The sequence below is a fragment of the Drosophila melanogaster genome, chromosome 2R, assembly GCF_000001215.4.
Source record: "Drosophila melanogaster chromosome 2R".
NCBI classification, from domain to species: Eukaryota; Metazoa; Arthropoda; class Insecta; order Diptera; family Drosophilidae; genus Drosophila; species Drosophila melanogaster.
The window spans coordinates 24,275,627-24,293,142 of NT_033778.4; the positions used below are offsets into that span (position 1 = coordinate 24,275,627).

Consider the following 17,516-nt stretch of genomic DNA (forward strand, 5'->3'; position numbering starts at 1 on the left):
CGCAGGCGCCTCGAATCCGACGCGGATGCGTCCGAACGCCGCTCGGATTGCCGAGCGGAGCGGTCGAACATGTGCTACCTGGGCCGCAGCACCAGCACCGCAACTGGCCTCACAAACAAACGCCACTTACGACTGGTCGGACGTGCTCAGCTCCGCGGCTCCTCAGTTGTGCAGTTCAATCGCATCGGATACTCGTATATTCGCATTCGCGTGTTCGAGCGCGCCATTCAAGATAGTCGAGCCGCAGATACTTTCGCATCCATTCAGATACCGATTCTGATTTTGATTCCGATTCAGTCGCTTGCCGTTGCTCCGAGATGCCGGTTCGCGTTTCGCGCTGCCGCCGCCGTTCCGACAATGATTCGATGGTAAACAATAACAACCACTCACAAGCGGTCGCCAAGTGTTAGGTCCAGCGAAAGCATCTCGCAGATAGAATACTAAATCAAGCCACAAGATACACTCCACCTACGAAGCGTCGGAACAGCAGCGATCTGCCAAAATGGTGAGTCCATGCAAATTGTATCTCGACATGAACATGAGCTACGGCCAACACATGTTGATTGCGGCCAGCTGTCCTCCGCCACTCAAAGTGTCTTTGGCCTTATGGAGAGCACATATATCTGCTGGATGTGCGAGTAGATGTGTCGGGTCGCATCTGTTTTTTATCTGCTAGCAAACTGAAGCTAGCTCAAGCAAATTCGCCGCGCGCAATTGCAGATACGAATTCGTTTGTCAAGTGCTCGAATAATAGTTTAAGACGCCGCACACACACACACTCTCACACACGTTCACGTTGCGAGATGGCCTTGTGCGCCGCGTTCCCAACAGAAACAGAACTTCCAACTGCAAATAATTGCAGCTGGCTGCCATGTGTCGCCGCTGTGGATCTGCTGCCTCCACCGTCTGTCGATTCCATCTGCTCTGCAGCTATGGCTATGGCCATAGTCAAAGCCAAAGCTATAGTCGTATATCAGTGGTCGCACCCCAAGCTCCGGTGGCCAAACAGCCTCCGTCGGAATTGGGAAACCCTCGCCCTCGCCCAGATGGGCCTTTTCCAGCCCAGAGTTTATGGTGGGTAGTAAACTTTTGAGTGCTGCCAGGGCTAATTGATTGCGCTATCAGCTGAATCAGTCCTCTATCATACATATAGTAATTACAAGTTTCATTACTTTGTTTTTAAAAATGTAAAATATATTCAAGAGCAGATGCTGCGTCTCTGAGAGGCAATAGGTATTTCAATAAATAATAATCATCCCCCAATCCTTAATTCAAATACCTGAATTATCGGCAAGGATGATCTGGCGATCTCGGGATCTTAAGATCTCGCGTCTTTCCTCTGCCTTCTGTGGTGACTCACTCTGGAAATCACCTGGTCGATCTGGCCTTGGCTCGGCAGCTGTTGCGATTGCGGATCAAACGGGGCAAGAACGAGCACGGGAATGGAGGAGCAGGTGGCGGTGGAGGGATGGAGGGAGCGGGATGCGGACAAGTGTGAGGCCAGCTGCCTTTTGGCCTGCTTGTCTTTTTTGGCCGAGTCGGCTTGTCTGCTATTGTTATTGTTTTTGGCAGTGCGGTTGCTGTTCCGAATTCCATACACCATTTACCATATTCCATATTCCATATTCCATATTCCATCTCGACCATCTCCATCTCCTTTTCGCTTCCCAGCGCCGCTGTCATTGGCATGACACCTGCATAAACATTTTAACAGCTTGTAGGCTCAGAAGCAGTCTGTTTTGTATTGTGTTTTCTCGTTTTTTTCTGCCGCTCATTAAACAGCGCAGTGCCTGCGCAAAAAAGACGAAAAATGGTATCGAAAGGGCTTGCCCTAATTGGGGGTTAGACTAATTGATACCCAGCTGTAGGATCAAAGTCACATAAAGACCTAATTCGATAATCCGCGAATATGGTAATTTTGCTGTACAAGGGTATTTATTTTATCAATACAAGCTTCTTGAAAATCTTGTTAAATATCTTATAATCAATACCACAAGTTTGTGTTTCAATGTAGCTGTTATATGGAGAGATGAACAGGACAAGTTGTTCTTGTTTTTATCTTCAAGTAAAACGTACTTGGGTTATTGATATATTCGATAGATTAATATTGGAATAAAGACTATTACCACCGCTTTCCATTTAGAGTATGAAATTGATTTGCCCTCGAATCACTAACATTTGAAATGCCTACGGCCAAAGTAGACGGTCCAATCGTGTCTGGCAAATAGATCCAATATTTCAGGAGGCCTGCGCTCCAATTAGTGTCAGCAATTTAATTTTGTTTTGGCCGCTGGGCAGCTCAGCTGGCCAAGCCTTGTCTGATCGGCAATAGGTACTGGGTACTGGGTAATAGGTAATAGGTAATCGGTAATCAGCGGGCAATCAGGCATTCAACAAAGTCCTGCTAAATAATGCACGTCCTTGGGGGAGGGTCCCTCCACTAGCTGGCTGCACATGGTGATTGAATTTAAAATGGACAGCGGCGAAAAAGGGCAAAGTTATTAGCGTAATGGTCGGGGGCAAACAAAACACTGGCGAACCTGAGGCAGGTGAAAATGCACATGACAAGTGCAGCTGTTGGCATCAAATTAGCCCCCCTTTAGCCATTCGCCATTCAACATTCGCCATATCCACACCATGTGCCAGCAAATCCCGCCGCCCAGCCGGCGGCAATCCGGGCAATCCATCAAGGGCTCAATCAATCATTAGCACTGCAAACGCAAACGCAAACGCAAACTTCGGTGGGGAAGCGGAAAAGCGGGAATGCGGGCAGCGGGAAAACCCAAAACAAACAGAAAAACTTTGGATTTTCACACCTTTTGCAATTAAGATGCCGCCTAGACGACATTGACTAATGAGACGCCATTTTGTTTGCGGCCTGGCGCAGCTGAGCCAACAGACAACATGGCGACCGGAAATAAGTCAATTTGCTTATTAGACTTGTCAGTGGATCCGTGAGTGGTGCGGAATGGAGCGGAGCGGGGTGGAGCAGATTGGAGGACCCTGTCCGAAGCCCAAACGCAAACAGTGCAAACGGAAAACGAGAAAAGCACGGATGGTATGGATTTTGCGGGGAGGGGCGTAAAGCGAAAAGAAAAGCCAAAAAATCGCGCAAATGTCACACACAGAACAGCAACTAACGGCTGCCCCGGAAAAGCGGAAAAGTGGAGAGCGGGGCTGCATACGCTTAATCGAAAAAGTCAAAAACAAAATTCGGCGTCGCTCTCATCCAGTTTTCCTGCTTTTCGCCTTCCTACTCCTAGTTCTTCTGCTCGCCTGGCTGCCTGCCTTTTTCCTCGTTTTTCCACTCCGCTGTTGTGGCTTTTCCACCGCCACTGTGGAATTGTTGGCGCTGCAAGTGGCAGCTTATTAAAAAGACGTGGGCCACAGAATGTTTTGGGGGCAAGCAAAAATGTCATAGGAAAAGCCAGCGCAAAAAAACGAATTTTTCCCCGGCAGAAACAATGGGGAAAATAGTATAGATAGACCGCGTTCGCCACTGCCTGGTCTGAGTTTAGTTGGGGAGAACCACATTGGAGGTTTATACTTTCATTTGGGTGCATGATGTACCCTTTACCCAACGTCTTAAGCTATTTCCGTAAATTGGAGGAATCTAAATGTGTCTATTGACCTTTTGGTTACCGGAACTCATTATTAAAATGTCATTGCTTGTTTCACACACTAATTTCCAACAGCTGCCTTTTAAAACAAAACATGCTCTAGTGGTCTGGTTTAGAGTCAGAACTGAGCATTTCCATTGCCTTACCATTCAGTATTCTATTAGTTTAGCTAAAATCTCTTCGCTCTTCGTGGCCATATATTTCAAAGTCTTAGCCATTAACCTTAGCCCACCCACAAACAGCGCCCGTCCGGAGTGCCAGCTGAACTGCCCAGCCCAGAGTCTCTTATGTTTTAAACATTTTGCCGGGTCGGGACAAAAAACTGTGTCCACGAGTGCCGCATGTCCAGTACAATCGCAGATCGCAGTCCCAGAAACGCAGACGCCATTCGCTGGCAAGCTACCAAATACCAAGTGCCCCTGCCGGCATTTGAATTGGATTTGCCAGGCGCTACACAGCATCGCTGCTCAGCCCTAAATCTCCGGCCCAGACTGGGCTGACCTTGTCCCGCACACTCCCACATTCTGAAGTGGGAGGGGCGTTGGATAAGAACGACAACGAAGCAGCTGGCACAGCTGGCGCAATATTTCTTGCCCCAGATGAAACGCAGATGATGCGGCAAGAGCGCAGGAGTAGCAGGGGACAGCGGAGCAGGGGAGCAGGGGAGGCACTCCCTGCTTGTAAGTTGTCAGGACACAGTTGTTTGAGCTGCTGCCTCGAGTGTCTGCAACAGATTTGTGCCAAAAAAGAGTGGAATTGCTGCTGCAGGGGCATGTGTTGCTCGTTCGAGGGCAACATTCATCGATTTGGGCATTTGGCTGGCAGTCCCAAGTCCATGCACTACATCCTGCTGGTGGCCGGGGGAAGAACGAGCTCCTATTAGACGGCCCAGGTGCATCTGTATCCTCATCTGTTTCTGTATCCGCATCCGTATGTGCATTTGTATCTGCATTGGTCGGGCCATCAAGCGCACCTGCTGTCACTCGCAATTTTTAATTGAAAACGGCAGCGGTGGCTGCTGTCGTCTAGAGCAGGCTTTTGGCCCAGAGACATCAGTGTCGACACGTGCCAGCATGTGTTGCCAGTTGCTGTTGCTGTTGCTGTAGCTGCTGGCAGACAACTTGGCAAAAACTTGAATAGCGTCACGTGCTGCAAGGCTGGCAGAACGATTTTCCAATCAGAGGAGAACGAGCGCCGCCAGCGGTGGCAGCTGGAAAATCTTCACTTGCAACAACACAGGTCGGGAAATTGCATCCCGGCAGCAGTGCAAGCAGCTCGAGCAGCAACTTCGCCAGCTGGCGGCCATCAGCTGCCTCGCTGGCATAATTGGGATGCCTAAATACGTTTTGCGGGCAACATGTGGCAGCCAAATGTTCTCCATTCGCCCCCCCCCCCCCTCCCCCTGCGCATAAAGCAGTTCGTATCGGAAATAAAACAGACCATAAAGCCGATTAAGCGCGACACTCGTCCAACTGTTTTTGCCCCGTAGTTGCTGTTGCTGATGTTGCTGCTGCTGCTGCTGCTGCTGCTGATGTTGCTGATGTTGCTGCCCCTGTGACAAGCCATTATCTTATTACGCCCCACACAGGCTGCAAATGAAGGGTGGTGAATCGAGGGGCGGTGGCGAAGGAAGGCTGCTGCTGCCCCCTTCCCTCTTCCTGTTGCGCGTTGTCAGTCGGCGTTGCTGTGTGTGTGTGCGATGTGTAATTTAAAATGACGCCAATGCTGCGGCACGTTGCCAACAGACACACACACACACACACACATGTGGAGGCACTTTGGCAGACTGAGAGGCGCTTAGCAAATAGTTGACGAGGGCTGCCGCTGAAGTTCCAGCCACTGGCTGGCCAATTAGGTAATCGAATTGCACTTCAATGAGTACGTATTGAGGGTTAAAGTGATTATTTTTTTAGTTAGCAAATCAGCAGGGTGCTGGATTTGAACATGTGGTAAACCAATAAAAGGATGTACGATTCTAATTTTAATAAAATATCTTATAGGCTTACTGAGATTTACATGAAGAATACATAGGAAAGTCGACAAATCGATTTTTAGGCCATAATCACAAGCTTAGTAGTCACTTTGAGCCTTTTTCTCACATCTTCGTTAAACCGAATGTCTGTAATTGTAGTCGCTTGCCGTGCAATTAACCCCAGAACGCCGGCCGCCCACTTTTGAGCCCCTGCTGCTTGATGCTAATTACCCAGACCCCTTGGCGCCAGAACTCCTCGCACAACCCACTGTTAGCCTCCGCCAGCATACATTTGTAGCTTCATGTGTAATGAAGCAGCTGACGCAGCAAGTTGCAAAAAGTTTTAACTGTGAAACGATGTTGCTGCTGCACAGGTGTCGTCGCCAGTCGCCAGTCTCCATTCGCCATTCGCCATTCGCCAGTAATCCCTCCCAGAAGCGGGACGCGGGTCGGGCGCCACTTGCGCATAATGACGCACAATGCGGAGTCCGCAACACACAGTGGCCCGCAGTCCTGGTGTCCACCAGTCCAATAGTCCAGCAGTCCGGGAGTCCCAGGTTCGAGTTTCGAGGTCCGAGGTCCAGTTGCTTGTCATTCGCACACACACATATGTGGCGGGGGATTGCGAGGGACGGGCGATGTGGAGGGTAAATGGGCAGCTTACCGGGAAAGCACATGCAGCTGTGCTGTGATTTCCCACCCCCCCGGCCATCCAACTCACTCTCAGCTGGCCTTCAACCCCCGGAAAAGCCACCCACCTTCAACGCCCCATTTTCCACATCCTTTGTTGTTGTTATTTCAGTTGGCGCGCCTTTTCGTTAACCACTCCTCGTCCTTTTTATCCAGCTCTCCTACAATCTGTGTGTGTGTGTGTGTGCGGCTGTTTTTGTTAGCAAAAGGGATAAAAGTATAAAATGCTTTGGTGTCCAGCGCATGGCTCGCTCCCCCCGCGCGCTGGAATTAAATGAATGTCGTTTAAAATTTGTCCTTTGTTTTTTATGATTTCTGCCAGCCTAATTGAAAATTATGCAGTGAAAATGTATTGCGCCGTCGCCCTTCATTTGTCAAGTCGTCGAGCATGGACTGCTAATAGTTGCTAAGCAGTCCTCTCGCAAGTGGAGTAATTGCTATAAGATGCCACCGCTTGGGGCAAGTAAAGGGTGGAGCAGATTCAACTTGTGTAGTATCAAAAGTGCAGTTCAAAGGTTGAATACCTTTAATTTAAATTCATAGAGGTGTCTTGTCCAAGTTCAAAATCATAGAATCATCATAGCGGATCCCAGTAAATTGGATTCCCCGATGACTGGTACATGTGCTTATAAATCACGCCATTGACATTCCCAAAAATGTAAGTCCGTAATTGGGCTTCTATCCCACTGTGCTGCCTCCGTTTAAATAATTACTTTTCCTCTTGGCAATTTTGCCGGCAGCCGTCGCAGCCTCAGCCTGCCAGCTCCTTTCCCCTAGCTCCCCTTCAGTACGGGATCCTGGATCCTGAAGCCTGGATCCCGCTCCATCCTGCCGCTTCAGATTCAGCTTCAGCTTCAGCTGGCCCAAGTTTTGTGGGAAAAACTTCTGCGGGCGACATTTTCCATTTTTCTGCGATGGAAGCTTGTGAGGCTCCCGGCTCTTTGAAGTGCCTGCCTTACACAGGACGATGGAGCGAGGGGGCATCGTGTGCGAGGATTGGGGGAATGGGTGGGTGAACTGGGGGCGCCTTCTGGCGACGACAGGCGACAGCTGCTTGAGCGACAACGACACGACTGCTCCTGACATTTGATTCATTCGTCATAGCCAGGGCCAAAGGCGGCAGCTGCCGGCTATTAAGTGAGTCAGAACCACCACCACCACCACGACCACCCAACCGATGCCATCCCCTCCACCGGCAACCCATTCCACCCACTTCCCAATTAAGCTCACCTGCCGCCTTTCACAAACACTTGTTGTTTGCCTCGGCACCTCCCCACTCCCACCACCACCACCACCACCACCACCACAACCTTCTCCACCGCTTCACGCATGTTTTGTCTCCCAGTTTTTTGCGAACTGTGGAAAGACCTCGCTGCAAAACACTTGTCAAGTGTTCCTGCGACTGAGGGATGGCAGAAGATCCAATCGTCTGGCCGGGACTTTCCCAGCAGAGTAGGGGCATGGAGAAGGGGGCTGGGTCGTCATTAGTCGGCCCTCACTTTGGCAAACGGCAGCTGGCGGCGTGTCAAGTGTTTGTTTTTAATAGAATTTCATTTGCGGCATTTGAGTGTAATTTCGCTCTGATGCCAAGCAGCTGCTCCCACTGCCCCCGTTGCAAGCCCCTCCCCCTCCGATAAGGCGGGGCGGGGGAAGGCTGGGTGGGAGGCTGAGGTATCCCCACTTGATTGTAAATATTGCCGGCCGCGACGATTGACTTTAAACAATTGCTCTAAACATTTCTTGCACCTCGAACGGCCGGGTAGAGATTGATCGAAAACATGAATGAAACTGAACAGGTCCCTGCTTTTCCGCCTTCCTGTGGTTTTCCTCCGTGTTTTCCCTGCTTTTCCCCCACCGCCTCCTTACGCAAGGGCACGGCAAGCTGCACAAACTCCCACAGTCCGCAAAGGTATTTACATATTTTAGTGATAAAAATCAACACAAAAATGTTTCCCCTCATGCGAGCTGGACATGAACAACTTTCAGGTGGGGTGTGGAAAGATGTCTGCTTGCGTGGAGAGTGGGTGGGTGGTGGTGGATGGTGGGTGGCCAGAACTCCCGGGGAAATGGGTCGCAGTGATGGGTAAACAGGAAGTGCAGTGTCGAGTCAATTAGCAAGGCTGCGCTCCCGATCTCTTGGTCTCCCCTTTGAGAAATCGGGTAGGTTTCCCAATGGATTTTCATTTAGTCGGCCGCTTCGAGTGAAAAGTTCTTCGACTCAATTACGAAACAGGTGTCTACGGCGTGCGGACTGCTGGCAGCTGTCGGCATTCTTTGACTATAAATTGGTTTGGTCTATGGCATTTGGAGGCAAGGAAAAATCTCGAAAACTTGTGGAGCATTGATAGATATAATATTAGTTACTGAACGAAGGTCAGAAAATCAAATGGCATCCAGGAATTAGAGTTATGACACGCATCGTCTTCAAAAGATAGCTAGAAGATAGATGGGATATTCAATTGACCATGAGGCAACTCTTAAATTTAATTCATGAGGATCAGTGGCAGCTTAGAGTCCTTTAATGCAGCTGGTTTATTATTGAATGGAACGTGCATATTTAAAATAATCGCACTTAAGCGCCTCTAAAATGGAAGCAATTTGGCCAAATTAAAGCGGCAGCTGTTCTTTCTTCTCAAAGCGAACAAAAGCCCAAGGTCTCCGCCTTTGAAAGTGTATTTCGGTGCGGGTGCGCCCAATTTGCATGTCAGACAACCATTTAATCAAATTGAAATCAAATAAGTTGAAAACATAATGTGAGAACTTTGTCACTTGATGTTTTCGTCTATCGCCCGGAACCTGGGAACTTGGAAACCTGTGCCCTCTGCCGGCGAAATTAGCTGGGCGTGGGTAGGAGGTCCTCCCCATATCTTTTCCACCTCCCTCGTCTAGCTAACCGCTTCTTTCCCTTCCTCCTTCCAGATGGCGCTCGACGGCAAGGCGATAATTAAGGAGGAGATTACCGACAAGGACGCTTACGACGCAGCTGCGGCGGCGGCAGCGGCGGTGGCAGCGGGAGCCGCTCTGGCGGTGGCCTCTGCTGCGGCCGTCCAGGTGCCACCCGCGTCATCGTCCTCGGCGGGATCAGCGTCATCGGCAGCCGCCGCGGCCACCAACAACACAACATCGGCGGCAGCCACAGCGGCGGCAATTAGTCGTCGGCTTAAAGGTGAGTGGAGCACATTTAAGTGAACTGCACTGCGAGAAACGGGGGCGGAAGTTGTGGCCATATATTCTATGACGAAGCGAAGTGAAGTAAAGTAAAAGTGATGGGTGAAGATATATATCATTGTTTGGAACTATAATAGGCATTGTTAGGATTATTATCTTGTTGATATTTGAATGAGAACCAATGCAAGTTGCTTACAATTCATACTTTAAAGTCTAGGATATTCACATTTATGATTGAACACTTAAAGTGCCAGTGTACGTTCAAAATCCCCAATATTTATAGCTGTTTACTTGATGGTGTGAACCTGAGCAGCTGCACGTGTTTCGCCATCCTTTAAAATGGGCCCAGATCCCAGCTCCAGCTCCACTTCGAACTCCATCTGGAACTGCACATCAGAGCATTTCGGATGCGTTACTTTCTAAATGGTTTTCCGAACCGAACCGGGACCACAGGCCGCAGTCGGAAACTTTCCGAGTATGCGAATGAAAAAGGCCAAAAGCATTTGCTAGTTTGCACCGCACCCCAAACTCCTGCTCGAAAAAATGAGGAAAAAACCGAAACCGCTGCTGGCATTGTTCCCAGCATCAGACCAGCATTTTGTTGCCTGCTCTTGGGCGCCCGACACTGGAAAAGAGCAGGGGTGGTGGTGGAGAGGGGGATCATTGCGACTTTGATTGCCGGATTCTCCGGACTACCTGCGCCTGTTCCCAGGCAAATGATGTGTGGCCCAGCATTTAAGTCGCATGAATTTCTTTCTTTTCACCAGCAATTAGCATTTTCCGGGAAAACACAGCTCTCTGTGCAGCAGGCCACCCCTTCCCCGCATCACAGCCGATGATAATCAGAAGCAGTGCATGATGAATATTTGCCAAAATGATTGTTTTCCCAAATGACTATGCCAGCAACAGCAATGACAGCAGCAGCACCACCACCACCACCAACAACAAACTAAACTTGCCAACGTTTCGTTTTGTGCGCTCGACTGCAATCTATGGGACGCAGCTGTGCAAATTCTGTTGCCCACATAGACACACAGCACACGCACACACACAGCACACTTATACACACAGTACACTCACTGAGAGAGAGACGCACACACAGATGCATGGCTGGGACCACGCTGCGTATACGTAACCTTAAATCGATGGAGGGAGCTCATGATGCTGGCAAATGTTGGGCCAGCAGTTGAAACCTCCCGAGTCCTCCGCTCGAAACATTATGTTTTAGAAAATATGTGAATTGTCAACACAGAATTTTCGTAAATAGTTTTTCGGTTTTGCGTGGGGTTTTTCTTGGCAGCAGCTGCTGCTCGGCCAGCAACTTTGGGTCAGCAGTTGAGGCTTTCCCACAACAGGACCAAACCAAAACAAACCGAAACTTTTAAGCCCGGTCAAGTGCAATATTTTACAATTGTACACCACACTAGTCGAGCTTGGTGGGTGAAAGCGATGTGGCGATGGCGATGCCGGCCAATTAAGCCCGGAAAAACGGCATGAGGGGGAGCATGTGATCCATCATTGTCTATGCTTGGCGTTTGATAAGAGCCGCCGAGTCGGTTGACTGATGCCTCCGACTCCGACCAATACCACGACCATCCGTATCCGTATCCGTGTGTCTGCCATCTCCCATTCGGATGGCAGTGGATGTGGATGTGGCTGTGGGTGGTCGTGTGGCCCTTCGATTGGCAAGGCGGTGGCGTGCCTGAATGGCTGTGAAAACACAGCCAGTTGCAGCTGTATCCACAATCATTATCACAAAAGCAAACTGTGCAGCAGCCGCACGGCAGCAACAGCAGCAACAGCAGCAACATCAGCAGCAGCAGCAGTAGCAACAGCATCAGCGGCAACATCAACTGACTGCCATTCCCATCGTCGTTGTCGTCATCATCGTCCTCATCATCATGGTCATCAGCAACATTCGCCACCCACAATGTCTGTCAGCCACCAGCCCCATCGCCATCTACCCACTCGCCAACAACCCACCAATCCAGCGACCCACACCCATAAACAATTTCCATTAGCTTGTGCAAACAAAGTTTGTGTGTGTTTGGTCGTTACAGGCGACAAATGTGTCCTAAGCCTTTTATTTTATACCATTTGTGATACCACATTTCAGGAATTCAAGGAAGCGACAGAAAAGTAACCAACTTCTATGTTGCAACCTAAATAGGACGAATTTAAATGCACCACACACTCTTCTAATGGGTTTGAAAGTATAAGGATTGATACAGTACACTATTAAATACATTCTTATTTCTTTTTATGGAATATAAACCATTTACCAAATGATAAACCCAATTTACTATGCCACCATTTCGTCGCCTGACAATGAGTTTCCCAGCAGCTTCTCCGTCCAGCTGCGTCCTGCGGATTTGCGCTAAGCTTTCATTTTTGAGCTGCAGCATCGCTCTGGCAGGATGATGGTTGGCTGCGATGGGACAGCACGTACCGCAGTGTGCTGCACCCGCACCCGCTGCCTCCATCATCGGTGGACCACCCACATCCTCCCACTCGTCGACTCGTCCTTGCAATTAGTGCGTTATGTGGTGCTTGATTTGCTTGCCTGACTGGGCCCAAACCACACACACAGCACACTTTGCAAGGGCCAAAAATGTTTGCTAATTTATTTCCCATGTTCAAACAAATTTGTTAATGCCGGCAGTTGGTCGGGTATGTAGTAGCCAGTATCCAGTATTCAGTTTGCAGTATGTAGTATGTAGTATGTAGTATGTAGTTGCGCAGTTGACCAGATCTGTGGGACAAGTGCTGTAGCTTGTTGTGGTTAGGTGGCACATATATTTCCGTTCCTCGGTTTCTGCTAATGCATTTGTAATGCGCCTGGGCTGCACATCCTGTCCTGGTCTCGAACTTGGACTTGGACTTGTTTCCCATGTTCCAGGATGAACACGCAACTAACTACTCGTCCTCCTCTCTGCCCACCAAATTAGCCAGCAGCAGCGGCGGGGACAAGAGCTCCACCTCATCCTCGAGCAGCAAGGACAGCAGCCACACCTCCAGCAGCAGGAGCGAGAGGGACAGGGAGAGGGAGCGAGAACGGGAGCGGGAACGCGACCGCCTGTGCCGCACTCCGCCGGACTCTCCGCCGGACAGCTCGCGCAGCCTGGCCCCCCGCTCGCCCCACTCCCCACTACAGTTGCACCAGCATCCGCAGCGCAACGCCAGCGTTTCCCCGGTGGTCAATGGATCCTCCTCGGGTGGAGGAGGCGTGGGATCCTCCGGCACTTCGCCTACGCCCACACCGGGCAGTCAGCATGCCGCCTCCTTGGCCGCAGCCGCCGCCGCCGCTGCAGCCGCCCACGTGGAGCAGGCGCGACTGGTTTCCAAGATGCGCAAGTTCCTGGGCGCCCTGGTCCAATTCTCCCAGGAACTGGGACAGCCGGAGGTGTGCGAAAGGGTGCGCGCCCTGGTGCTGTCCCTCTGCAGCGGCAGCATCTCCGTGGAGGAGTTCCGGCTGGCCCTGCAGGAGGCCATCAACCTGCCACTCCGGCCCTATGTGGTTCCGCTCCTCAAAAACAGCATCGCTCTGGTGCAGCGGGAGATTCTGGCACTGGCCAGAGCCACCAACCAATCCGCCCTGCAGTACGTGACCAACAACGAGCAGGCGGTGATGGAGTTCGCTCCCCACGGAGTGGCCAGTGCCGAGTTCGGGGACATATTCATTCAGCTGGAGGCACCCACATCAAACGGCAGCAGTGCGGTCTTCAAGCGCCGCTCCTCGGACTCCATGATGGAGCATGGCGGCCACAACGGCCTGCAGGAGTGGAACGAATACATGGCCAGCGGCGGAGCGGGCTATCCTCCACCGCCCAGCAAGCGCCTCACACTGCATCCCGCCCACTCGGTGGTGGCCTACGGGGAATACGGGGTATCGTCCGCGGAAGGACTGCCCTCGGCGGCGGCCTTCATGCAGCGCGACGAACGGGATCTGCGGATGAGCGAGGCGCAGGCCAGGCACGCCGCTCCTCCACAAAGGGCAGGAAACCCACAGCCCAATCCCAATGCAGCTGCTCCTGGAGCTCCGGGAGCGGGTGGCGAGGAGGAGTGGAAGAACATCCACACCATGCTCAACTGCATCTCCGCCATGGTGGACAAGACGAAGCGGGCCATCACGATCCTCCAGCAGCGGGGCATCGAGCCCCAGCATCCCAACAGCGGCCAGGAGGTAACTCCCGCGGCCATGGCGGAGCTGCGACGCCAGACGGAGGAGAAGGTCGCCGAGTTCAAACGGAATGCGGAGGATGCAGTGACACAGGTGAGGGGCTACCACCTTTTCGCAATCGCAATGATTGGATCGATATGTTATTTTATTGTAATCAAATGTCTTTGTATTTTTTTTTCCCCCCAGGTGAAACGCCAAGCTGTCATTGAAATCCAGAGGGCAGTGGTGGCCGCTGAAACTCGAGCTGCTGAGATCATGACGCAGGAACGCCTGCGCATGGAGAAGTTCTTCATGGAGATGAGCCGCCATTCCAGCGGAGAACGCGATCTGGACAACAAGTCGCCGTCAATGGCCAGTGCACAGAATGTAAGCTCATTAAATACGTTAATAAGTGCTTTGTTTATAAGCTTTTAACCGCTTTTAGGGCAGCAATCTGCAGCAGCAGTGCTGGAACTGCGGGCGCAAGGCAACGGAGACCTGTTCCGGCTGCAACATGGCCCGATATTGCAGCGCCTCGTGTCAGTACAGGGATTGGGATAGTCACCATCAGGTGGGTTCCTCAAAAATATTTAACATTAATCTTAATGAGTTATCAGGGCGTTCCTTCTATATTCTACTGAATAAAACATAGTTAGTGAACTATGAACTATTTGATTATAATGGTTTTTTACCTTCCAGGTTTGTGGCAACACCCGGGCCAGTGAGCTGAGCGCCAAGCACCTGCACTCGGCCAGCAACCTGAGTCTGCGCAACGCGATGGCCACCCGCTCACCACCCACTCCCAACTCAGCGGCCCACCTGCAGGCGGCGGCAGCTGCTGCGGCTGCTGCAGCAGGCGCCCGGGAAGCGGTCAGTGCTCCGGTCGGCGGTCCTGGTGCAGGAATAGCCGTCGGTACGGGAGCGGGAAGCGGAGGCCAATCCGGTGGCGGAGGAGGAGGCGGGGGTGGAGGGGGCGGTGGAGCCGCGGCTGCTGCTGTGGCCGCCGCCACTCCAGGTGCTTTGGTGGCCAACGGGTTGGGCTCCAAATGACGCATTCGCATGATGAAACCCAAGAAGAAGTACTTGTGCTAGTCAAATTAAAGGGGGTGAACCACAAAACCATATACACCATTAAAAAGAAAATATGCAGCTAATATAGAGATATCCAAAAACAAAAATCGAGTGAAGAATTCACGGTCGCATCGTCGGTAGACGTGAAGTGAAGTAGATGATGCTTAACATCCAGAAACGCATAAATAGATACAGATTGACGTGCATTTTCACTAAAGTTTATACATTACAATGTTTCAAGATGTCCATGGTATTGAGCGGGTTGAATTAAATGGGTTGAAAATCCATAGAAGAAACCAATATTAATTACTCTCACTCACAAAACATTTTACGGAATTTATCCAGCAATTCTCAACCTGTGACTTAATGTATGAAATCGCATTTTTACCATCAGCACTTTCACACTCGAAATACATAAATAATAATTAATAACAATATGTGCACACTAATAATGAATTACATAAGCAAGCTAAATCATTTAAATCAGAACTTGAGAAGCAGTCAAATTCTGTGAGTAAGCAACCCAAAGCGAGTAAAAACAAAAACTGAACATAGTAGATTTTATTAATACAATACAGTATATTACTACGGATATGATTACGATTATGGCTAATTTATTGAGCGAGTTTAATTTATTGATTAGTATTTATTGTACTCCCTAAACTAAACCTAAATGTACTTTTATCATAAACAAATACCAAGTAAATGTTAAACCCACAAACGCGGGCTGCTGCAAGGCTCCGGCAAAAGAAACCCAAGAAATAAAGTGTTTTAAACCAAACGAAGTCTCGATTCCCATTTCCAAATTCGAATTAGAAAATAACATTTCGATTGGCAGCCTAAAAGAAGGCCATGAAAAGCGCATTAGTGTGAGGCGGGTGTGCGCCTCAGAGTGTGCTACAAAACCACAAACTACTGTGATGAAATTTCAATTATCGTCACTCAGCTGTGTGCTCCGTGTCGGTGTGAGTATCTGTGTGAGCGCCATGGTGAGTATCTGCGCCTGTGTGTGTGTGCATGTATGGCACACCTGCTGCTGTCGCATTGCAAGCGAGCAAGCAAAAGCTCGTTAGTCCCCCGCTCCGCCCGCACCCGGCTCATCCCCTTGCTCCCTTCCTTCCTTCATTCCAAGGACGCCCACAACATTTGTTGCACACGCACACACACGGCGTGCGGCTAGCCACCCACTCACACACATACACAAACAGACATTCGCAGAGGGGCAGCAGCTTGCCTTGGCTTCGCCTTTGTCTGGATGCTGTGCGCTTTTTTGCAACCCTTCAGCCAACAACAATGATGATGACGGTGGCATTTGCTACCTGAGTGATTTCCTAAAGCACAGCTCCACTCCGCTCACCACCCTCTTCATCCAGTGCCACCACCACTTCCGGTTGCGAGTGGGATTCACATGCACATTCGAATGGCTGCACGTCCAGCTGGCATGTACTACCATTTCCATCTCCCGGGGATTGCCAGTCCCCGTTCGCAGCCACTCGATTACCCCTTTGTGCCGGTGCCGGTGCCGGCCAGCCTTCGTTAGCTTCTATTTAACATGCAGTTATCGTTTGTTATCGCCAGCAGCCACAAGCCAAGCTCCCACAGAAGCAGCTTGTCAACTGGCAGCGAAGTGAGGAGGGATGACAGTCCTCCGGATGCCCTGCAAATCCCTTAATTATATAATCGAGCCAGGCTGAGTCTGCAGAGTGAGTGACTGAATGGTAGAAGATACGAGTTCGTTTCTAAATCTATTGAGAGTAGGATTCTTCGCTTTCGAAAAACAAGGACCAAGTACACTTCTCGACCGACTTGGGCTTAGCTTGCACTGCTTAGGAAAGAAGGGCCTGTTAATCTCTCAAAACTCCAAATTCCACGAACGCAACTGGAGTGGGGTACATTGCCCACACCCTGGATTGCTAAACAGCCCACGGGCCTCTTCTATTGTTTCGCAGCTCCAATCGATGCCAATGCATTAACATTAAAACTTGGGTGCTGAAATTTTAATTAAAATGTGACAGGCAACTAGCGCACAATGAGCCCGCTCCAATCCCAATCGCCGGATATCTTGGCCTGGCCCTCTTGTGTGTGCGTCTGGCATAAAAATATTCAGCATAAGTGGCGGCCACCCAGTGATGCTCGACATAGCAGAGCTGCCGAGCTGCCGAGCTGCCGAGCAGCCGAGCTGGCAGCAATTGTGCCATTTCAATCGACATCTGTTACTGATTTCAAAGAAACTTTTGTTGACAACACAAACAAATGCCAAATGCACGGGGCGAGGGGCAGCAGGGATGCCGTCGCCTGGGGGCTTAAGGTACAAACCGTTTGACGCTTGCCTGCGCACGACTTCGGCCCACCGAACAGCGCCCACCGCCCACCGCCCCCCTGGCCAAGCTCTTTTGGCCCTGAACCAGACCCAGGACTCACGTGTGGCCCAAAGTGCCGCACAGCTGACGTTAACGTTATCAGCAAGCGGCTGTGCCGGTGAAATTGTGTGGGTCTGTTTTCATACCCAGCAATGCAGGATCAGGAGGGCATGCTCGAAGCTCTGAACTCTTTGCGAGGGTGCAAAAAAATGGCTAATAAAAAGTAACTACTTCTACCCATTCACCAAACGTAGATTCATTTACTTATAAAGCTCTAGCTGTGATATGTGAAGTGGATTCTTACAATGAAAACGAATTTCGTAGGTTAGTGTACAGGGTACCTTTCAGTCGCCACCCTAAGCTTTCTTCTTGCCTGCTCCTGGGCCTCTCCATTGCGAGTGTGTGTGTGTGTTTTTGTTTTCGCCGGCTACAAACAAAGTTGACTGAGGCTGCCAGTTTGCGTGTCTGCGAGCCTG

At 50.5% G+C, this 17,516-nt stretch overlaps 1 protein-coding gene across 4 annotated transcripts; it reads left to right on the forward strand.

Moving 5' to 3' along the window:
• The first annotated feature begins 107 nt into the window (after positions 1-107).
• nvy (nervy) lies at positions 108-15,458 on the forward strand. 4 transcript variants are annotated; one of them, NM_079117.4, is made up of 6 exons: positions 108-505; positions 9,202-9,448; positions 12,399-13,723; positions 13,817-13,996; positions 14,055-14,180; positions 14,309-15,458. In NM_079117.4, the coding sequence occupies exons 1-6, from the start codon at positions 503-505 to the stop codon at positions 14,657-14,659; spliced, it is 2,232 nt and encodes a 743-aa protein (NP_523841.3). In that variant the 5' UTR covers positions 108-502; the 3' UTR covers positions 14,660-15,458. The 4 variants fall into 3 exon arrangements, with proteins under 4 accessions (NP_523841.3, NP_001261166.1, NP_001261165.1 ...); NM_001274236.1 differs by lacking the exon at positions 108-505 and adding an exon at positions 9,061-9,136; NM_001274235.1 differs by lacking the exon at positions 108-505 and adding an exon at positions 9,061-9,129.
• The last annotated feature ends 2,058 nt before the right edge of the window (positions 15,459-17,516 follow it).

Bases quoted from the DNA above. Each gene is read 5' to 3' on its own strand.
- nvy (NM_079117.4), top strand. The intron at 13,997-14,054 runs GTAAGCTCATTA...AACCGCTTTTAG, and splicing joins CAATGGCCAGTGCACAGAAT to GGCAGCAATCTGCAGCAGCA. The intron at 14,181-14,308 runs GTGGGTTCCTCA...TTTACCTTCCAG, and splicing joins ATTGGGATAGTCACCATCAG to GTTTGTGGCAACACCCGGGC.